This window comes from Nipponia nippon, unplaced genomic scaffold (genome assembly GCF_047370975.1).
Source record: "Nipponia nippon isolate SJK-2023a ecotype South Korea unplaced genomic scaffold, ASM4737097v1 scaffold_9, whole genome shotgun sequence".
Lineage (NCBI taxonomy): Eukaryota > Metazoa > Chordata > Aves > Pelecaniformes > Threskiornithidae > Nipponia > Nipponia nippon.
The window spans coordinates 38,923,803-38,947,393 of record NW_028262413.1 but is presented as its reverse complement, the minus strand read 5'-3'; the positions used below and the strand labels follow the sequence as shown (position 1 = coordinate 38,947,393).

The window sequence follows — 23,591 nt, the reverse complement described above, 5'->3', positions numbered from 1 at the left end:
CGTGACGGCAGACGGAAGCCGGCGGAGGCCGCTCAGCGCGAGGACGCCGCCGTTGCCACGCGACGGAGCGCTTCCTTAGTTACCCCGGCGGAGAGGCCGCGGCGAGCATGAAGCCGCCTCGGTGCCTGTGTGAGATTTGTACCTGCGGGTAAGCAGCCCCGCGAGTCGCCACCGTCTTCGGGGAGTGGGGGGAGACTTCGGGTCCCCGGGAGGGTGTCCCCCCAGGAAGACGGCGGCGGCTCCCCCCTCCCAACGCCACCCCCACAAACACACCCCTCATCCTGTCCCCCTCCTCACCCGTCCCGCGTTGCGCGGGGACCCCCACGCCTGGTCGCGGCTGATACCTTTAACAATGGGAAGGCAGAAAGTGGGTAACATTCCCATTTCAACAGTTTCTGGCTTCCCTTTTTTCTAAAAGGGACCTTCTCAGTAAATATGAAGTAATATGTTTATGTTTACATCAGGTAGGAGAAAAAGCAGATCTTAAATGCATTAAAATAGAAAAGAATGGGGACAGCCTTTCAAAGCCACCTAGGCTAAACCTCAGGATCAGGCTTTTCCATAAAGCAGAGCCGACTCTGCCACGTGGAGAGAAGGACTGCACCAAAGGAACCCTCGGAAGGGTTCTGGCTACATCAGCCTTGACAGAAACCCATGCAAGCACTGCGGTCTTTAAAACAGATTTAACGTATCTGCCTTTCTAACATCACCTCCAGTAATACTCTGCACTGTGAAGGGAAGCCCCACTACTTCTTTACATTCAATGATCCCATATGGAGACACACGGTTCATCATTGTACTATAGCCTCTTTGGCCCAGGGAGGCCAGCGTAAGAGGGTACACCAAGCAATTTTTTTGTTTAAAATTACTATTACATGTCTATAAGCAATATTATCAATGCCATAGGTAAAAAAAAATACAACTCAGGTTTCCCAAAACCATAAGGGATTTAAACCTTGCAAAATTCAGATATATGTTTATAGGGTTGGAATCAGTACTGTTAATATTTTCTATTTCTTCTCTGTCTACTTAAAAAAAACAGAAAAATAAACATCCTAGGACTCAAAAATTCAGTCTTTAATATTAAAACAAAAAAGTCTAACAAGTACATACAAGGAAAGTCACCATAAGATCACAAGAGTGTGATCACTATCTATTGGAAGTACAGGGCTAACCCTATGGCTGCAAAGCACACCATGAACTACAGGTTGCATTTCGAGGTTTGTAATGCAGACACACTCCTTATGTATTTCTGTATGGGAAGTTTGTCTATCTGTTCCTCAGCTGCTTTTTTTTTTTTTATCTGTAGGCAGAGATGAGAGGCAGTATGTAAAGCTTCTCATGTTCTTTTTGGCCAAGACTGTGAGTGTAGTTTGCCCCATAAATTTGTTTCAAAAGTCCTAGATCAATGAAGAGTTGGAACACATTGTTTTCATGATGAGATACAAAATCTGGCTCAGGCTCAAGTATAAAGATGGTGAGATAACAGCAGAAAACAAGGTTCAACTTAACTGGAAATTCTCAATTCAAAAACCCAGTTTAATAATATGAATAATTGAATAAAACATGCACAAAACTTATGGTGTAAAATAGACATCACCAAAGTTTTTACAGTCAATAAAATCTTAAGCCATTATTGGTTTAGGCAGCACATTGTGTTTGCTTCAGTGTAGCTATAATGTTTCTGTTTTTAGCGGAAGACTGGTTGCTTGGTAGTGTTACCTGGATATCACAATGCATACACATCTTAAAAAGAGATTTCAAAGCAAAGAAAAACATCTAATATTTTATAGAATTTATCATTTAGCTATTTGCAGAAAATTTTCGTAGAATCATAGAAATGTTCAGGTTGGAAAAGACCTTTAAGATCATCGAGTCCAACCGTTAACCTAGCACTGCCAAGTCCACCACGAAACCATGTCCTCAAGCACCACATTTACCCATCTTTTAAATACCTCCAAGGACGGGGACTCAACCACTTCCCTGGGCAGCCTGTTCCAGTGCCTGACTACCCTTTCAGTGAAGAAATTTTTCCTAATATCCAATCTAAACCTGCCCTGGCGCAACTTGAGGCCATTTCCTCTCGTCCTATCACTTGTTACTTGGGAGAAGAGACCGACCCCCACCTTGCTACAACCTCCTTTCAGGTAGTTGTAGAGAACGATAAGATCTCCCCTCAGCCTGTCTTTTATATCTTTTGTGGAGATATAATTACTGTTTAATTCTAAATAATAAAATAGAACAATAATAAAACAATCTTTCTTAGCTGTTCACAGAAGAAAGAACACTCCAAAAAATTTTACAAATACAGGGGAGGAAAGCCAGTAAGTGTTCTGGTTTCATCTGGAATAGAGTTGATTTTTTTCTTCTTAGTGGCTGGCATAGTGCTGTGTTTTGGATTTAGGATGAGAATAATGCTGATAACACACTGATGTCTTAATTGTTGCTAAGTACTGCTTACACCAGTCAAGGACTTTTCAGCTTCTTATGCTCTGCCCCATGCACAAGAAGCTGGGAGGGGGCACAGCCAGGACGGCTGACCCAGACTGGCCACAGGGCTATTCCATACCATATGGCATCACGCTCAGTATATAAACTGGGGGGAGTTGGCCAGGGGGCAGCTATCGCTGCTCAGGGATGGGCTGGGCATCAGTCAGTGGGTGGTGAGCAATTGCATTCTGCATCACTTGTTTTGTATATTCTTTTATCATTATTATTAGTATTTTCTCTTCCTCTGCTGTCCTATTAAACTGTCTTTATCTCAACCTACGGGTTTTACTTTTATTTTCTGATTCTCTCCCCCATCTCACTGCACAGGTGAGCAAGCAGCCCTGTGGTGCTTAGTTGCCAACTGGGGTTAAACCACAACAGTAAGACAGAACTTTATTCTGCTTTTTCATTTCAGGGAAGTGAGAAGAGTCTCCAAAATTCCAGAATTACTTTTTTTGCATTTTGACATACACAATCCACTCATTAAAGGCTCACATTTGAGGGCTAGCGTTCATATTTAGGAGTTGCAGTCTTGGCCTCTTAATCAAATAATTGTTACAAGATTTTTAAGAATATTTTGTATAGATTCCTTCTTATTAGACTGAATCACTTTCTGTGCCTATTAGGTGATCTTTTTGAAAATCAACAAATAATTGTAATGCCAAAAACCACTGGAAGGGTACCCAGTGCTGACCATGCTCAAAGATCAATTTGCAAAATAGGTCCAATGTTGGGGACTTCTCCATTTTTAATAACTGACATAATTTCTAGCCTTTTGAGCTTAAGACTTTAGGAATTTGCAGTAGCATAAGATGCTACCAAGGAGGTATGATGATAATTTTCAAGCTGCTGGTGGTAAAGATGTAAGTTTGGTTGGAGGTTTTTTTTTTTTTAATAAACCACAAAAACGTTCTTAAAACTGCATTGTGCAGAGTAATGGCTGGATTCTGTATTGTTTCCTGAGATATTCCAGCTCCATTTCTTATTTTAGAAGTAGTCTATTTTTAGTGTGGAGAAACTATGAGCTAGTCTTACTTGGGATTGATCCATAAAGAGAAGGAAATATTTTTATTTTCTTATTTCCCATAGGTTCCAAATGTGTTAACTTAATACAAGAGAAAATTACCCCCTGCTAGCAAGTACATGCAGGCTTCAGATCTCTGGCTCAATAGAAATATCTAACAGCAAATACAGGATGTTAAATCTGGCCTCCAAAGCAAGAATAAAGCCTCTGAGGTAGATAGGTAGATGAACACTCAGCACTCAAGAATAGTATTTGTCTACCATAAAAGATAATCACAGCATACAAAAGCACAGAAGTTTAGTTTTGAGATATAAAAATAAACTACTGCTTTATCTTCTTCTCAATCTGTCAGCCTTTCCCCATTTATTGCACTTTTGTTATCATTATCATAAAAATCTAGATTCCTGCATAAATCTAAGTTAAGAGAAAAGAGGAAGATTTCTCTAAAATATGGGATATTTAAGCCTTCATACTGACCACATGTAAATATATGCAAACCCAATAAAAACTACTAGGTCTCCTGTCAACGCTAGGAAAGTAGGTGACTCAAAAGTACAGTCTCCATACATAACTTCTGTCTTTCAGACTATAGCGTGTGCACTGCCAGTTGAAAAAAAAAAACAACTTTGAGGTTTTTTGTTTGTTTGTTTGTTTTTTTAAATAAGTTCTTTATAATGATAAGCATTAAACTTTCCTCATTATTAGTCTAGTTCTCTGAGAGGAAAATACTTTGTGGGAAAATTTCATGGGTCTTGCTAGCACTGTATAAAAAACAACTGTATGTACGCCAGATCCTAAATAAGTAAAATTCAGCATCATTCTGTTAAAATAATCAGAGCAACAGTGTTTGGCAGTAGAAAGCCCATATACTGTCAATTTTATTTAGCTGAGATTCTGTTCAGACCTTATGCAAGCCACAAGATAGTTAGTCTCCCTCAAAGAAGGGAAAGAATAATAATCCATCAAAGCAGGCATCAGTCAGTCATGGAGGAAGGCATATTCTCACCAAATTCATCTGAATTATCAGTAACTCTGGGGTTGAAGTTAAGATAACTACAAGTAACAAGTTTAAAATAATCAGTGACTCAAGGAGTTCTGGCCAAATTGTAAGCAACATGTTTAATTTATCAGAGCTGTAATCTGTCTTCTCTGATTGATGATTCTTAGCATCATCTCTCTAAAGAGCTGTGATGTCCTATATAATCAGTTTTATAAAGTTATTATCTAAATGAAAACTTTTGGTTTAGCAGTTGGACAACATCCAAAAGTAGATGTATCGGTTAACCAAAAAACCCCTAATCTCTTCTCCAAGTCAAATTCACGTTTATATTAATGTAATTTTACATTGCCTTTTAGGCCCACTGAAAGTTCTTTCACAGCACAGAGTAGGATGTAGGATCTAACTGAACAGTCTCGTCTGAATCCAAGTAATTTTGTGCATAGTTAGAGGCTGTTCAGAATTATTTCATATGCTAGAAATGACTGGGATCAAGTGCATTTTTGATTCAGCAATGAATTCTAATGCAGTTACAAAAGCTTCTTTGCTTCGAGAGATACATTAGATTACTACCTTATACTTCAACAAGCTTTCAAAACATAGATGCAATGGTTTTAGTTTCTGCTTAGCTGTTACTTTTAGATGCTACATGACACAGCATATACTGTTTATACTTACTGAAAAAATATTACTAAGACAGGAACTGAATTTCATGAAAAATGTAGTGGCAGGCAAGCACCATGCTGAGAAATAGCACACACTCACCTCCTTGTTTTCTGGCCTTTCCTGTTCTTTCCCTCTTCTTCCTTTTTTCCTTTCTCTGCTATGTTCTGAATAGGTCTCGCAGTTGTTACTTGACTATCCGTTGACTTGATTGAAAAGGAGTAAGCACCTGAGGCTTTGAAAGGATCTGGCTTCTTGGACAGGGCTACTTCATTTCTCATTTATTGAACTACTGAGCTGGCAAAGTCAAGCAGCCCAAACTAATATCAGCTTTAGTGATCTCCAGTTCCAGATAACTTCTTTTAGTGGTTTTTTCATTTTACTTTTCCCAGCAGGAGTTCTTCATGTCTGTTTCTGTATTCTATTTTACCCTGCTTTAATTTATTTTTTTCCTACTTGGTATTCAGTGCTAGCTAAATTTCTCTGCAGACCTTCGAACTATTGCTTGGGTATCTAGCTTCCTGAAACTTGATTTGTACCCAGTAAGAGCTATACACTTTTACCCTTCTTTAGTTATTTTTTGTTTTCATGTACAGAATTCTACAAGACTCATTTATTTAAAAAATTCTGCTTTATTTCTTGTTATTTCCCTTTGCTTATATCTGAATCAGTATTGTAAGTTGTCAGCCACAAGTAGGAGGAACATCTTTCATTATGTATCTCCTTAAAGGAGAGATCAAATAATAATCACGTCAGAAAAAAAAAAAATACTTGAAACAAACTACCAGACATGTGTGTTATGCAAATTAGAATGAATATAACAAGATTTTCAAAGCAATATAGAAAATACCATGTACATTTTAATTTCATGCATAATTTACACAAAACAACAAGATACAAGTAATAAATTAAGTCATGATATACCTCTTAACACCTTTTAACACAATGGTGTCATTAAAATAGGCATCAATGACAAGCAGGTGTAATTGAAATAAAACCTATTAAGAAAAAGGGATGTCATTACTTCTAAACAAACATAGTTTTTGGATAGAGGATTTAGTCAGTCCTTGAAAAAAAAGGGTTGAAAAGTCAGAAATGGCCTGCAGAGCACTAGAAGCACAGGTGAGATTTCACACCACTAAAATTTTAATCAAAAAGGGTTAATCAAGAGTTGTGGTGAAAATAGGTGAGCAGATGCACAGAAATAAGAAGACAAGCAATGAGGGAAAAGCAGTAGAAAAGAGACAGTACGAGAGAAGAAATTAAGCATAGTTGGTTATTTTTACCAATAAGATTAGTAATATCATTAAAGATTAAAAAAAGAGAGGAAAGTGCATCTTGGTGGTAGCATCATTTAGAGGACTGAGATCAACTCTATCCATCCTTTGTATTCTGTACTAAGGACTAACTCTCATACTGATACTGGTTCTTACTGTATTAGTATGCTGTGCCCTGGGAGCTATGCCATCAGCACAATATTTTGTGTTTTTATCCCTCAGAAAAGATTTTAAACACAAGCTACTGACATTGTTCGATCTTCCCCGTTTGTTATTCACTCCCAGTAGATAGGGCATGGGTTTTCCCCTTAAATGAAACTATTCAAAATTATCTCATCTGATGTGTCTTACCCAGGCGCCATCGCTGCCCTCATAAACCCACAAGGATTTATGATAATGGACAACAGCCGTGCCTCACAACAGAGTATGTGGAAAAATATCCCAAGTATAGCAACATCTCTCCTCCCCGGAGCCTTAAGCCGAAACAAGAGTACCAAGTGCATCGTGGGAAGATGGAAGGAATTACAACATTTAAGTAAACATTTTGAAGCAATGTGTTTTACAATTACTCTATAAAATTTCTCATACTTTCTCATTTAAGGGGGCACTGAACATTGTATTGCAATAATTTTCAAAATGCAGTCATTGCATCCTTTACCCTTTTAGCATATTTAAAAGTATAAATTTTGAGTGTAGAAATACAGTTACCACAAAAAAGTCATAAAAATAGTGAAGCACGCACACAAAAAGATTTGCATTCTTTCCAGCATCCTTTAACCTGTAAATATAATCTAAAATTTTTGTCCTTGTTTTCAGCCTGTTTTGGAAATCTAGGTCTCATTGAGCCTAAAAAAGCTGGCAAGCTGGGGAACCTTCTGTAATACGTGTGGAATCTGAAACAGTGCGAAAATGAAACCTTAAGAAAAAGGAACATTTTTTTTTATTCAGATAGTTCTAAATTATTAGGAATTTGAAGAAAGCCAACTGTGAAGGGGTTCAGTAGGTTTGTCCTGTCAGTGCACAGACTCTGATGTTAAGCTTACAAAATTAAAGAGCATCTTTCAAAGAATTAGAAAAAGACATCACTCATTCATTATTAATAATGTGACACGAGCATAAACCTTTACTTTTTCCATTATTGTTTTTCTTTTAAGCTATAAGGGCAACAGGTGAAACTTCTTTGTTTATAAAAAAACAAAAGGGACATACATGGAAAGGCCAAATGCCCTTCTGCAAGGTTGATCGTGTACTGCATATACTGTTTAAACACCTACATATGTAATATACACCCTTTTAATGTAATGTGCCCATATAGAAACGGTGAAATGCTGTTTCTGATTATTTTCCATTCTCCTCATGCAATTAGTAAATGCTGCCACTTGTAGTAATTTCATCTTTGCTCTGCTTCTGCTGTGGAGAGGTGACCACCCATGAAAACAACTGACATGAAAAGACTGCAAGGTATGACAGTGCATAGTTACTAAAAGTGTACCTTTGCTGCAAATGAGCACATGGAAACACTACTGGCTTTAGGGACAAGCAACGGGGGCAGTTACAAAGGCTCTGAAATGAAGTTAGGTAGATAATTTCTCTGTAAAATTACAGCAACTTTTTCTTGTTTCAGACATCTTAAAGAATATTTTAAAACTGGGAATGAGACTCAGAGTGTTGAAAAAGTTGTTTCACCATCTACCTTTGAATAAAGGCTATATCATGCATCAGAGACCCTAGATTTATGTACTGTGGTTTTCTTTCCTCCTTGCTATCCCTCTAATATATGGCATCAGATTGATTTTTGAGAGTAAACATTGTAAGTCGTCGTTTTTCCATATAATGAAAAAATGACAAAAGTGACTCCATCAGAAAAAAGAACGTTTTTTTAACCAGTGTTTCCTTTTTCCCAATTCAGATCTGATTATTTACCATATGATATTGTGAAGCGACCTTTTCGGGTACAAGAAGAATATAAACCAAAGACGGGAGAGATAGAACTGGGAACCACATACCAGAAAGATTATAATGCTTATAAAATACAACCAGTGACATTAGTAAGACCTCTAGAGAGAAAACACACTACAGGAGGAAAATTGGATACCATACCAACCTATCAAGGTAATAATACATGCTGCCTTTAGAAAGAGAAATAACCAAGATGAAGGTAGTATTTTGAATTATCTATATTAGAAACTCAGTTTCTTAGTTTGGGCCAGAGAGTAAGACATAATAGAAAGCAGGTGATAATGCTTTAAGATGTTCAGCATTCCAGTTGTTTAGAGGTGACATTTATTGGTTCTAAACGAAAAGCCTTCTCTAAGGTTTTCTTGGCTAGAAGGAGAGAAATTCTAACATACACCTGGTTAGGCTATCTCAGGCAAAAGTTGGTTGCAATTAAAGTGCCAATATACCTTTCAGATAGTTTTAGCTTATGTAACATGTATTTTTCCACAGAGTATGTCAAAAGTTGATTTTAGATTACTTTCTTATGTACTATATAGCTTGCATATCATCCTAGTAATGATCGGTTTTGACAAATTATTCTATTACAATGGTCAGCACAAAGACACTAAATCTAAACTCATTCTGGCAAGTGACCTTGATATACTTTATACAAGTAGAACATTTTATACATCAAATGTGTTACTGGATTTGTTACATGTACTGCATTGCAGCCCCAGTTGAAGTTAAGCAAAAATAAATGATATGATATACTAGAGTGCCAGGATGAAAATCAAGATGTTCCTGATTATGAGGGCCAGTGGCATCGGAAAGATACTTGAGATAACGAGAATCAGATTTGGCTATTAAAACAGGAAGTTAGAATGCTTGGTGCAAAATGAGCAGATGAGAGAATGCAGTGACAGAAAGAGTTGGAAGGATAATATTTGGGAAAAAAGGTTCTCAAAAAAAAAAGCCCAGAGTTATATTTCACTAGCTTCTTTAAGCTTAGGCCTCTGCTAGATAGAAATGCATTTATATAAATACATTCTATTTATATTTATTAATTCTAAATAATTTACAAGAAATTTAAATATTTCTGTTTTGCCCCTGTGTAAGTAGTAAGCTAGCAAATAATGAATAACTTAGCCTAGTCTCAGCATACAACTAAGACAGCACGCAACTGCTTCATTTAAAATGTATGTTAGCAGTTCAACAGGGAGTAAGGATCAAGGAGTGAAAAAACACTGAAGATGAAGTAAGTACAGTGATTGCAAGACAACAAATTGATTTCAACTGCCCATGAGGAAGTTTAGACTGGACAGTAAGTTTTGTAACTACTGCAGAACAGTCTGTTCGTAAAAAAAAACCAGAAGCAAAGAAGAAAAAAATCCCAACATGCTTTAAGATGATGTGATGTTGATATGGATATTATGAGAGAGAATTCTCCCAGTCAGTAGTGAACATGACCCATTGACCTATGAGGTTCCTTTTAGTCTTGCATATTTGCATAAACTTCTAAGTAAAATGTAAGATATTGTATATAAAACCTGTATAAGGCTATTTTCTGTATAGAACACACACTAAATATGTACATGCAACATTTTCTTTTTCCTTGAGGAAATATTCAAAATAGGGCATCATTTACATTTTTTTTGTCTGTTTTTATCACACCAATAATAGAAGACATTTTTGTCATATCCCAAACATGCAGATAACATTCTCATTCTCACTTACATCCATTTTCTTTGTTTTCCAAGATTTAATACCAGAAGAATTTGGCTTAATTGTAAAGGAATGGTCTTAAGTAATAACACTTGTATGATGAAGTTTTGTTTTTGCCTTAAAGATGACTATAGGTCATGGGAAGTTCAAAGAAGGGAACCTAGTAAGGTGGAGCATGTATACCACCCACCTACAAAGAAGTTTGGAAATTCTACTACGTTTCAAGATGACTTTGTTCCTAGGGAACTGAATCCTAGACAAAGTTTTAAACCTCCTTGCATAGCCAAGCTTTCAGATGCACCTTTTGATGGTACTACTAGCCATCGCACTTCTTATATTGCTCATCAACTGGAACCAAAATTCATAAGACCAAAAGAAGAATACAAGCCAAGCAGCCAACCCTTTGAAGATCTCACAACCCACCGGAATGATTTTAAAGGGCTCCCTGGGCAACTTGCAAATAGCTGCAAGCCTGAAAATGCAAAAGTCAGATCTAATGCTCATTTTAATGGAGTTACTGAATTCCAGGATCGTTTTCAGCCATGGTTGGTCTCCTTGCCTGAGGTCCGCAAAACAAAAGAGTACGTTCCACCCCCAGGCAACATGGATTTTAACTCCACCAGCCATCTTGATTACGTTAAGCATGAGATTTCTCCTGCTGTCCCCATAAGACCAGTTTCTAATCGAAGAAGGACCGATGCCCCTTTTCAAGGGAATACTACTACAAAGGAAGACTTTAAAGCTTGGGGCAGCTGTCGGCAAGAGATTACTAAGAAACAACAGGAAATTCCAAAACCTACAGGAAAATTTTATGATTTAACTACATTCAAATCTCATTACATACCACATCAGATCATTACAGCTCGAAGTTTCAAACCTCTACATGCTATAGTTCCTAATTCAGCTCCTTTTCAAGATGAAACTATGTATCGCACAGAATATACTCCAAAGAAACAAGAGACCTGCCCAGCAAATTATCCATCTCCTCCAGGTTATGTCTATGTAAAAACAGATTCTCATGGTCACAAATTCTTCCGCCAGCTTACTCCAGAATTTTCTGAATCAAATAGTAATCCTATTCCGAAGGAAGTAGCTGTTCTGTCATAATGCTTAAATGCAATATTTCAAGCACCGTGGTGAAATAATTGGAATCCTACTTGTTTATTTTTTCTTTAAATAGCACTTAAAGCAAATCAAGTAATGTAAATTCTGATTTTAAAAGCATTTAAACTAATAGCTTGAAGAAAATCAAAGCAAAACTGTGAGTTTATTACAAGACTAGTAAAGATTGGCCAATTTTTGTAGGAATAATGCATCTTATATGGCATCTATTCTTTTTTTGATCATGCATTCTAGTTTCCTTGACTTCCCAGATTTCATTATGCTCCATCTCAAGCATATGTATTGTACATTTAATTCTTTCAGATTTTCTGCAAATCAAATGATTGTATTTGTGAAATAGCAAGTACCTTTTGATTATAACTTCTTTTTCATAGTAAGCAAATAATGCTATAATAATCTAAATTATTAGCTCATCAGTCCAGTTTTTCATCTCATCAGTACTTCGAGTAATCTGATAAGAAGTCTTTTTTCTTTACATTTTGCTGCCTGAATCATAAGATAGCATCCCATGACACCTAGGCATTTCTAAAAACCTGGTTTTAGCTTTAATCATCATTACTTTCCCTCATTCAGTTCTGAGGAGAGTATAAAGGTCACACTGTAATTTCTGATAGCAATTAACAAGAAGTAACCTTGCTCTTTTTCTGTACACATACTTGAAATCACGCAGACATAAAAAGCAGGTCATAAACTCTGTTTCCTAATTTCTCTGGTAGTCCTTTTTCAGCCTTGCTTCCAAAGGAAACAAAGCTGATGCAAAGCTTTGGACACACTGACACACTAAGTGCGTGTTCTCCCCATCCGAGTAATTTTTAAATCCAGTGTGCAAATTCAATGAAATTTCACAAAGAGATTTCACAGACGATTGGTTTTCGAGTTTCTGAGAGGGTAAGGAAGCAGAGAGAATCAGGTTCAAAAAGTTAACATCCATCTACCACAGTTTTTGATCCTGCTATCTGATTTTTAAAGCTAAACAGCCTGTTATCACTGCCAAAGTTCACTGCAGAGGCAGTCTGAAGGGGAAAATGGCAGAAAACTATACAGGTGTACATAGAGATAACAGAAAATAGTGCAAACTCAGTTAAAAAAAGAAATATCAGCAGAGATGCAGAAATCTCTAGACAGCCTAGCTTCAGTCTTTCTGCTCTTCAAAGAATTACTTGTTACAAATACACAGAAAACAGAATTTTTATAGAAAATGTACATGCAATGATTATGCTTCTGTATGAGATACTTAGTATTTTCTCTATGTATCTTTACCTTATTTTGGGAAATCTAGATGAAATTATTTCAGTCCTATTATGTTAATGATTTAAGCAAGTTCCAATCAATAGTTCTATGATTAACAGTATTATCATGTTCTATCACAGTACTGCAGTATGATTTTTTTCACTATTGCATATTTTGTACGCATGGGTATAGGGCAGTCATTTGGGTTCTGAAGAATTATGTGCTTGTACTTCATAAGCCAAATCACCAATAAAAGGACTAAAATCAATGATGGAAACATGTCGAAAGCAGGAACTGGATCATAGGCAAGGAAGAAAGCTCAACTGCGTATATTAGCTGTGCGTAAAAGCATTGCATGAGAGAGCTCCAGACTTTATTACAGCATCAGTTACTTTTATGTCATTTTTGTCTTTGTACTGTGTTTTTTGTAATATGACTTACTCTATTAATGAAACAACAATTCAATTAAACTTTTCTCTCTGAAGATTATTCACTTCCCCAACTGGTAAAGACATGTTTTGGATTAGGCATGAGCAAGGGCAATGTAAAGCTGTGATATCCTAAGAGCAGGACAGGAGAAAGTCTAATTCATTGTCATCCTTCTGTACCACAGGCGAAAACAAACTACAAATACCTTTTTCTTTATGAAACTTGAGTCACACTCTGGCCACAACTGAGGAAACAAAGTCAAAACTTCGCAGAGTTACACCTACCCAAGCCCATTTCATATACATAACCTTGCTACCTCATGAGGAGTTTACAGAAGCTCCTAATATCCTCCAGATCTCTTTTCTAGGGAGGAAGAAAACTCATTGAGAAATGCAATCTGAATCCGTGAAGTTTCATGCGCCTGCGTGTCCTGCTGAAAATGGCTCCTCCTCTGGGTCTGTGAGTGAGCCCAGATGCTTTTTGTAACTTTCACAGCTGTTTTTTTAGTTCTTAAGTCACTTTTTTCCCCCTGTTAAGTTATGGGAAGTCATTTGCTGCCACCTACCAGCACAGTACAAACATTTTTGAGAGGAAGTGGAGGGCATATTCACATACATTTAACAGTTCCTCTGCAGCTGTGTTTGAAGACTTCTTTAGAGTGGAGGGGGCATATTCCCTTTCATTTTGCCCTTAATGTTTTCCCCAAAGTTTAATAGTGAACGAGAGAAGCCTTTATTACATTACAGTTGAAAGAGGCACACCCTACTGATTGTGCTTCCAGGAAAAGCATCAAATGATATCGTAAACCTTCAGACAGTATTCAGTACTTGAGGTCAACTTTTTCATAAGCAATGTATTACTGAAATGCAGACAAAATGAACAGCGGGCTGGAAACTAATATTTCTCAAAGTAACAGCTGTTAAAAAAGCATTTTACGATGTCATGCTACATGAAGATGTAAAAGCAGAAGTTACTCATGGATTCAATTGCTTCTCTAAAAGTGGTTTTCATGCACTATGGTACACAGCATGCTCCAACAGAACTGCTGTACAGAATCTTTTTTTTTTAAAGACTGCACAGAAAGAATGCATTGGTGACACGAAAGGAAAATGAAACAGACCCATGCACCTTCGCCAATGTTACCATCTAGGATAACTCTGAAACACCACCATTTCATTGCTAGACATGTATTTTCAATTTAATAAATTTTTTTAAGGCTTTTCTTGTTCATATTATTTATGAGACTCTTCTTTCTAAAGACTGTTGCACATATTGGATATTCTGAAACAAGTTTTTTCACGTAGCTATTCCCATCACCCACTGAACATAAAACATAGAGCTGTTCCGTTGGATCTAAACGAACTCTGCTTGGTGCAGTACATGTAGGCCTGGCAAAGAAATGTAACTTTCTTCCACCTTTTTACAGAATCCTGATTCTAGATTTCAAGGAGTCAGAGCTGCCTTATTTGGATTTTGGCAGATTTTCTTCCCCACTTTTTCAGTCAGGTTACATCTATGTTGCCTCTTAATAGCAGTGCAAAGCAGACTGTAAAAAAGCTGAGAATCTGTCTGATAAGCTGTCAAAAATAAGAACTAATCTTAGCTTGGAAAAAATCCCAGAATTATGGACATAGTAGGCTGACAAAATAACACTTGGAATGAAAACATAGCCACCACGAAAATCACGGTAATAAACAATCTCTGGGTAATCAGAGTGTTGAATAATCAAACTAGAGTTTATTTCAGAAATATCAAAACTACGTTCAAGAAAGCTAAATATTAGACATCTTCAGTTACTGGAGAAGCAATAAAATAATCTACAGAGGAATGTCATGCCAATTGCAATAACAAACATTTACAGCACTGCTTCCATATAGCATGCATACTTAACCAAAGACAAAATTAAAGCAACAAAAAAATGCTATTTGTTAACATTTGAAAACTTTAAATATAAAGGAAAAACATGAATAAGAAATTTTGGTAATACGAAAAAATATATGTCCAAAAATCTTTATTAAACACTGTACAAAACAAAATATTGCACTTTTAAACCAGACAATAAATATCTACAAAAGTATCTTACAAATGTTTTCTTTTAATTTAAAAAACGGCTTAAACAATCAAGACCCATTGCTGATTAAAAAGGTAATGATCAGGAATATCTATACAGTAGTGCTAATCTAATTTTCAGTGATGCAAACCCATTGTGCCGGAATGCTGTTTCGAAAGCTGTTCTTACAGCATACCCGCTAATTAGCATGTAATGTAGTTCAGTAATGTAACACAAGATCCAAGTCAATACAAGCATTCAGGCCTCCAACGTGTGCAGTAGTCTGGAAACTACAAAAGAAAAAAAACCGTCTACCTGCTGCCTCCTATGGGGTTCTCTCTGCTTACAGCCCTAACGAGGCATAATCTGCAATATGGAAAATAATTTACCCAGGAATATCATAATCAGAATTTAACTACTTGCAAAAGACTCAAATGGTTAATGGTCATGATGAAAAGTCATCTTGATGGAAAACTGCTCAAAATAGATTTCTTGCACGTGTCTATCTTCATAATTAATAATTCTTCCTTGGACATTTTTCCCCATTAACAGGGGAAAAAATATTTATTCAAGACAGAATATCTGACAGCCATGTCTGGCCAGTTATTGGCTCCCCATTTGCCTTGATGTGCAAGAGAACAGTGCTCACAAATGTTTCATTCACAGCTCTGACAAGGGAGCCTTGTGTCTAATTTAAAATCGGTAAAAAAGTCTAATCATGCCAGAATTTTGTACTTCAGCAACTAAAGCAGAATAGAAACAATAGAAAGTGACACCTCATTTATTCAAAACAGATCTATTGCTGGTTTGAAAATTGTACTAGCATCTCCAATGTCTTTTACTGCGTACACATAAATACAAGCACGAAAAATGAAATGTACTTCTGTGTATCCACCTGACAGCTACTGTCAGCAAAACACATCCTGTGAGATCGACCCTTAAGCTCAAGCTGTTTATGAAAAGGAAGTCGCTGCCAAAAATTTTACAGCTACAAGTCACAGCTTCTATAAATTTAAAAATTGTGTTAAATTTGATAAAACAATAAAAACAAAACCTAGGGGGTCAATAGTTGCTGCATTCCAAAATTCTTCAAAGGATTTTGTGACTTTGTTTTTCTCCTAAGTTAGGGACAGTAAGCACTACTTAGTGCTTTTAGATAACACTTTTTCCCCAATAAAATTATAATGTGATGGCCCGTAAAATCTTACAGATGATATGCCATGATATTATCTTCCTAATCCAGACACGAAAATGTCTAAAACATTAAAAGTTCCATTGCAAATAGTGGATAATAAAAGTTCCCAGAAAAAATACCCTGTCCAGCACATCAATCTGCAATACTCTCTTTTCATTAGCCCCATGTTTCCATTTAACTGCTATGACTAATGTCTTATTTACAAGTATATACTTTGAGCAGGCTAGTTTAAAGAACCTCTCTTCTCATCTCGTCACTGCAGCATCATGAACTTTCCATAGAAGAGTTACATTTCTTGACATGATTGACAACACCTTTGTTTGTAGATGTCTATCAAGCATAACTTTAGTTGCTTTACAAATGTACAGTAGTGAGTTGTATCCTTGCATTCGCCTTCTGAAAAATATATTTAAACATTAAAAGGCTTTATAATGGACAAAAGATAAACAGTAGAACCTATCATTGCAATTGTAAACAAGTGATGGACTCCTGGTAGCTTTGTAATTATTTTACTTTGCCTTTCTGGCAATAGTGGATTCAAAACTAAACTAGGTCACAAATAAGAGGTGTGATCTCACTGCATTCGTTTACCTATTGCCTGTTTCAGAGAGCTACCCCACCTTTCAGGAATTAACAGTTTGCTCAGAGACTTATGAGTCACAACTGGCACAGTCATGTAGGGAAGTTTGCATAAAACAACTTCCTCAATATCCTGTTTCTAAAAGTGCTTTTGAGGCTTTAATATCAAACCGGCCTACTCAGAGAAAAATAACCCTAGAATTACGAAGTGCTCCTTGGAGAGGATAGTTTTACCTTTGATGTACAGTCAAATGCTTGTAGAATCATTAGCGTACAACTGTGAGTCACTTTCTAATATAACTGCTACAAACTATTACTATGCTCATACATAAATAAACATTTACATACTACCACAGGATGTGACGTTGCAGTGTTGCCAGGTCACTGGTCTCTTCCTCCATCCACAATGCTGCTCAGCCACCGGTTTGTTGTTCTGTCTGTGTACACAGTACACTCGTCTGGACTGAAATCCACTCCCACAGTCCACACTGCAAGGCCTCCAGGGGCCTGTCCGCCAATAGACATCACATGCCTCTGAAGAACAGTTTCTTCTGACAGGAGATCTGTGGAGGAAAATAAATGGCAGTTAAATGTTTACTTTTGTGCTAAATCCTGATTCACAGGATGATAGAACCAACGGCAGAAGGGACTTCTGGAGGCTGGTTAGTCCACGCCCCCTGCTGATAGCACGGTAAACCAGACCAGGTTGCTAACGACCATCTCCATTTGTTTTGAGTATCTCCAAGAATGGAGACTCCACAACGTTTCTGGCTAACCTGTTCCAGTGTTTGAGAACACTCACAGTAATAAAAAGGGTTTTCTTATATTTAAGTTGAATTTCCTGTATTTCCTTTTGTGCCCATTCATCATGCCCCACTCATGAGGAAACAAAAGACAAAGCCCTGTTTCTTTAAACCAATTCCTTAATCCTGGAATAGAAAAAATGTTGTGCCTTTAGGAAAACTTAACTGACCCTGAAACGTTGCATACTGGATGCTGCAAGTGCTTTGTGCATAACCTCTCTCCTGAACACAAGCAATATTTCCATGCTGACCCTGAACCTCCTTGAACATTTGAAGCTGCCAAAGTGAAATCATGGCTCTTAGTAGTAAATGGAAGTTCCACCAGGTACTTCAGCGCAGCCAAAATTTCCTTGTGTGTGCAGCAAAAACACTTTAAAATGGTCACAATTCAGAAGCACTTCTACAGCATGAAGTATGAAGAGCTGGGTTCAGTAACTGAGAAACACAGTAACAATTCCCATGTATGTATTTGTTACCCACTTATTCCCTGCTTTTCATTGTCCTACCTACACATTTGGTCTGGAACAAAGTTTTGTGCCCCCAGACTCTCATGTTCAGTTTTAATTTGTCTTTAATTCAGCCTTTTTGAGATTATGGTGTTTTATGGAGACTGCCATCCATCCATGTGCTACAGCATAGTCCCAAGCGAATCTCCTGATTAAGATTTTGTGGAGGTGTATAGCCTGTACTTTTCATATTGAAAGGAGTTGTTTAAAGACAGCAAAACAAATTAACAGAGTTCTTACAAAGAATGTGTACCTTGAAGTAAAAAGTCATACCTTCTCAACCATTCAGTTTTCACATACCTCATACATACCTCAACAGTACATACTAAGGCAGAACGAGATCTGTTTATGCAGAGAAGTACACCTTACTGCAGTAATCATAAACCAGTAAACCAATTTACATGGTCCACAAAATAAGCCCCAGGAAAACTCTTATTTTATAAAATTTGGGCAGCAGTAGACCAGAATAAAAAGTAATATCAGAAGAGACCTAGTTCAGCAGTAATAAAAAAAATTATGGCAGATTTCTACTTTCTTTTTGGGAATCAGGATTCTCTCGCTCTATTTCTAGCCTTGCCATTAGCACAGTGGAGGACACTGACCAAATCCATTACTCTCCTTGGGTTCCCGAATTCATTCCATGTATACAAAGGGATGACTGCGACTGCCTCCTTTCCTTGTGTTTGATATGTAAGAATTTGCATACTTATACTGCATTGGCAATCCTGTATCTTTAATTTGATCATCTAAAGAATCAAACTTGTACTGCTTCAAACTGTATACCTCTTTCTTTCATCACAAGAAGAGTTCGGCACCAAAGATCCATTACGAAGTTGACATATAAAGTGACGATGCTGTAAACCTACAGGGCGGCCTACGCAGCGACCAGAACACTGAGAAGTGAGAGAAAAGGGTGAGGGGAAAGAAAAAGAAAGAACCAAGTTAATAACAACAGAATCACCCTTCTAGGCAGTTCCACAGTTACACAACCCAGTCATAATTCTTGATCTATTTCTCCTTCTTCAACCCTACCACGCCTCAGTTCAGATAAGGCCTAGAGATTTTGGACTCTGTGTGCAATTGTGGCAAGATACTAACTTTCCTACCTATTCATAAAGCTAAATCCGTTGTCTGTGGTCTCATCATTTCACACCTCTAGTGCTACAACATTCCTTCTGTAGCTCTGACGATCATGAACTTGCCTTGCTAATGCCTGTATCAGAAATGCGGCAACAGTAATTCTCTTAATTCATTACTTTGCTCATTGTAAATACAGTGTTATAATTATAAAAATCATGTCAAAATGAACACAAGTTTACTGCACAAATGAAGAAACATAGAAAACATAAGAAAGCAGAGTTCTGTGTATTAAATATTGTGGCAACTGCTTTTGAAGCCCATTCATATATCTTTCTTTGGGGACTTCACAACTACAGGTATGCAAACTGTGTTCTTATAAGACTGCAATAAAAGCAATTTACTAGCTTCAAAATGGAATACATAGCAATGGATTAGCTTATAAAATATATTGAAACTAATACTCAGGTTTCAAATCACATCTTCGACAAATAAAAGTAGCTCAGACATCACAAAATGAAAAAAAAAACAGGACTTGTAATTCACTAGTCTGAAAGGTTATTACAGCTAGTGCCACACAGCTCTTCCTTTGTGCAAGAGAATGGATGTTCAGCCAGCGGTACGGCGACACTGGTACACTTTTATAACACAAGGAGTTTCCAGACAAACTCTAACTTACCTGGCCTTTTGTCTGTATTGTCCCCACCGTACACAAATGACCCATACAGGGTTTCCTTCCCACAGGACGATCTCTGTGTATACAAGCATCTGGTAGCAGTGTCAGCTCGCTGCCATTGGCTTTTATGTGTTGGCAAGTTATTTGTCGATAGCGAAATCCATTGCCGCAGGATGCGGAGCACTCAGACCATGGACTAGTTACCCACCTACAGGATGCAGAGACAAATTTATAGCAACTCTGAAAGCACTGCAAACTTGCTGGTAGTTTGCAGCTATCTGTTTGCAAATAAAAATCAAAAGAACCTGTCATTGCAAGTTTTAGATGTGGGAAAAGGTAGAATCAGCTTTTTCAGTTGTTAAGCAAGATCTCATAAATTTGGTTAACTGATGACTTCTAAGATAACCGTGCCTCAATATATGCTAACAGAAGTTACACTGCTTGTTACCAAAGAGGTTATATTAGGTAAACCCTGTAGACTCTGCTGGATTTAATATTTCTGAAGGAAGCACAGCGTAGTTTTCCATAACTTATAAAATGAATGGTACTGATTTAGTTACTACTGAGGTGACAGGTGTCGTAACTCATCCAAATTTATTACATCAAGATCTTGCTAGATAACGGCTCAAGCAGGACATGTTATTTATTGATTAGAAGTTGCAAAGATTTAGTCTGTCTTGGCAGCCAGGAACAATACCGGGGAAGCAGCAGGTGGTAATACAATTTATTTGGCTTGATCTTTTCATAAATCCAGGCTGGAAATACAGAATGGGACTTTATGTGTAGCACAACTGTGATAACAGGAAAAATATTCTCTTTAGCAATTATTTCATTTTCTTACAGTCAAACAGTTTATATCCATTCAAGGAAGATTAATCTTTTACAGTCTGGACTCTTGTCTTTTTCTCCCTTTTAAAGCTCAAGTACTTTTGCAAACATTTGGTGCAGCCCATGCACAGCAAGTCAGCAAGGCCCGAATTTGGCAAACACTTAAAGCACAAGTTAAGTACACACTTAAAGCCCTATATTTGCTTAATTATACTTCTATGCTGTGCTGGAGAGAAGTGATTAAACACATGCAAAACACTTTGAATAATAAGGGCCCATGACACTGGCCATACATCTAGAGCCTTTATAATTCTATGGATACTTTCTGAAGAGTTGCCTTGGGATGAGAAGATCATGCAGAAACCAGTAAGTGGGGAAATGGAAAGGGAAGTCTGAACATTTTGCACTTCCCTCCCAGGTCAGTAATCACAGGGAAGGGGGAGAGGTTGGAGGCGCTAGGAACCAGACACAGGGCTATTTTCCAGGCATCTGGGATGCACTTCCCATATAGGAAGCATGGAATACTTCATAAAAGAAAAACAGTTTTAATGTCAGCACACATGTATAATTCAAGGCAGAATTAATTATATTAGTATACACACAATTCCCTTCCACTGGTAAATTCATAAAGCCAAATTAAAAGCAAAATAAATCTAAGCATTTTAATAAGAGAGAATTTAGGTCCCAGTCTGCTTAGCCATACGAAATAACTGATTGGTTTTTGTGGTGAAACCTCTGGGTCCAGTGATAATCAGGTTGTTAAGTCATGCACTGCAGTCCCCTGAAAAGGCATGACCTTGCTCAGGGGAGCACCGGGCCCTCCAATATCCTCCTAATTCTGGCATCTGCTCTGAATGGCTGCATTTTAAAAGGGAAACCTGCAACTGAGCCTCTGTGTTTCAAACTATTAGTTCTATTTCAGTATTTTTCCACTGGCAAAAAGTTTGCTTGTTATGGGCTGGCTGGAGTTCAGACTCACAGTTTAAGATGATCTGTTTTTTTGGCTGCTAATAATGAAATATAAACAAATTTCTCCTGATATTTATCTGTTGCTATGTTTTCTGTATTTAGAACAGAGTTTAGAACATACTGGCAAGATGCACTCCTACAATGTCAGCTAAGGTCTTAACACTTCTCTCCGAACATTTTCCAGTGAGGGACAACTCCACAATGTGTGCATGACTTTTCATCCCTCACAGATTTTTACATTGCTGACAGCCATGGCCAATTCGTTTAAGCAACGGAAAGCACTTGTTTTGAGGACTCCTGTGGGATTTCCTGCTAAAAACCTAGAGCAACGCCTTGTTGAGCTGGAACGCTCAGCGCAACTCAAGAAGTCTCGAGGCAAGGTTTTGGCCTTTGGAATCAGATGTTGTGGTATACTTCCCTGTGATCTAAAGACTTCCTGCCCCAAGATCACAAGGCGCCCCAGCTGATCCCGCCAGAAAATTGGCAGGGAAGGACATGCAAGGAGCGTGACACTGTGGTGAGGGACATTAGAGACAAATGAGGCATTCCACAGTAAACATCCTACTCGGAGCTCTGCTGGCACGGAAGGAGAGGAGGTGAACACAGATTCCACTCGAGTGTGCTGGCTGCTCTAAACATAATGAGTTTTCCCTCAGGGCATGGACACAAATGCCCCAAAACTAGCACATCGGTGTCTCAGAGAGCCCTCCAGCTTAGCTTTCAAGGTGGTAGTGTGGTAGCAGCCACACTTGCTGCAGCAGCATGGAGACTTGCACAGATCTCACGTATTCAGCTGAATCAAGCGTTCCCCTGCTTGCTTGTGATCTATTTTCCCATCTCTCATGCTTTAGGGTTCATGTTGAAATAAACCCCACATTTCAGACTCAGAGCATAAACACAGAAACAATTTCAGGAGGCTGTGAGTGCACTGTAATACACACAGAGCACATGGACATAGAGTAGAAAGGAGTTTACCTGGCAGGGCAGTCATCTCTGTTGCATGACTGGTAAATAATTGCTGGCTTTTGCAGCTCTCTGCATAATGATTCATTTACTTTCTGTTTCTCTGCACTCATGCACTGTAGTCTTCTGGAGCGGGTTCCTGAATTCCCGCAGCTAGCAGAGCAAGTACTCCACTCAGCATATTCCCATTTATAATCTAAGAAATGCAATTGAAAGTAGTGTGAGAGAGGCACTATGCATTATAACTGTGTCACATTTTAATGGATTTGGCAGCATATTCTGTAAGCTAGATAGATACCGTATCCTCTGTAGAAAAGCAAATATTTCAGCATTGTGAAAAGGGACCATAAGCCAAAGTAGAATTTAGTCCTGCTCAGCTTCCCCTCAAGTTCAGCCCTTACATATGAGCATGAAGTTCTCTAGAAGGCAAATGGGATCAGCATATGTGCACATGAAGGGCAGAACCTGGCTCACAGTAGGAACTGATGAACTTCTTTTAAAACTTTCATAACATTTTTATACAATGAGCATTAAAAAGAGGAAACTGTAAATCAGGCTCTCTAGGTTTCCTGCTGTTCTACAGCAAGTATAGTCTGAAGAAAACTCATCTTACTCCAGCCACTTCACATAATATCAGGATTTAAGAGAAGCCTGTACTAAACTATAGAAAAGTATTTAATGCATAAATAATCTGCCACTGAGGCATCTGGCAAGATGAAAAAGGAATTTTGTTTTAAAGAGCATTTTATATAAAAAAACAATCACCTCTAACAATTACTACCTTTATATTTAGTCACAATTCCACACCTACCCCTTCCCCCCCAGTTTTTTTTTTTTTGACGCTTGGTAAAAGATGAAGTACTATGCAATGTTGACAGATTTTTATGTGATCACAGAAGGAGTGAGATTTTTCTGTAATAACGAAGAATAATTGATAGCTACCAGCTGTGTCCACAGGCTCACTCTTCCAGCACGTAATGAATTCTTTAACTTATTGTTTTTCAATGTTTCCTTATTACTTGTGGGTTTCTTAAAATAATACAAAAGGGCCTT

At 37.7% G+C, this 23,591-nt stretch overlaps 2 protein-coding genes across 10 annotated transcripts in view; one reads left to right on the top strand and one right to left on the bottom strand.

Moving 5' to 3' along the window:
• The first annotated feature begins 37 nt into the window (after positions 1–37).
• SAXO2 (stabilizer of axonemal microtubules 2) lies at positions 38–11,218 on the top strand. Its single transcript, XM_087744490.1, has 4 exons — positions 38–148; positions 6,807–6,986; positions 8,361–8,563; positions 10,236–11,218. The coding sequence occupies exons 1-4, from the start codon at positions 108–110 to the stop codon at positions 11,216–11,218; spliced, it is 1,407 nt and encodes a 468-aa protein (XP_087600616.1). The 5' UTR covers positions 38–107.
• Positions 11,219–14,613: 3,395 nt separating this feature from the next.
• The window catches only part of ADAMTSL3 (ADAMTS like 3), a 202,607-nt gene continuing 193,629 nt past the window's right edge, over positions 14,614–23,591 (bottom strand). For 8 of the 9 annotated variants that reach the window (XM_087743289.1, XM_087743293.1, XM_087743291.1 and 5 more), the window contains 5 exons: positions 22,551–22,734; positions 19,782–19,986; positions 18,809–18,918; positions 17,065–17,279; positions 14,614–16,533 (listed from right to left, as the gene is read on the bottom strand). In XM_087743289.1, coding sequence (XP_087599415.1) covers positions 16,424–16,533; positions 17,065–17,279; positions 18,809–18,918; positions 19,782–19,986; positions 22,551–22,734 — 824 coding nt within the window. In that variant the 3' untranslated portion in view covers positions 14,614–16,423. Of the gene's footprint in view, positions 16,534–17,064; positions 17,280–18,808; positions 18,919–19,781; positions 19,987–22,550; positions 22,735–23,591 lie in introns of those variants that run through there. The other variant, XR_015701245.1, reaches the window with a different exon arrangement.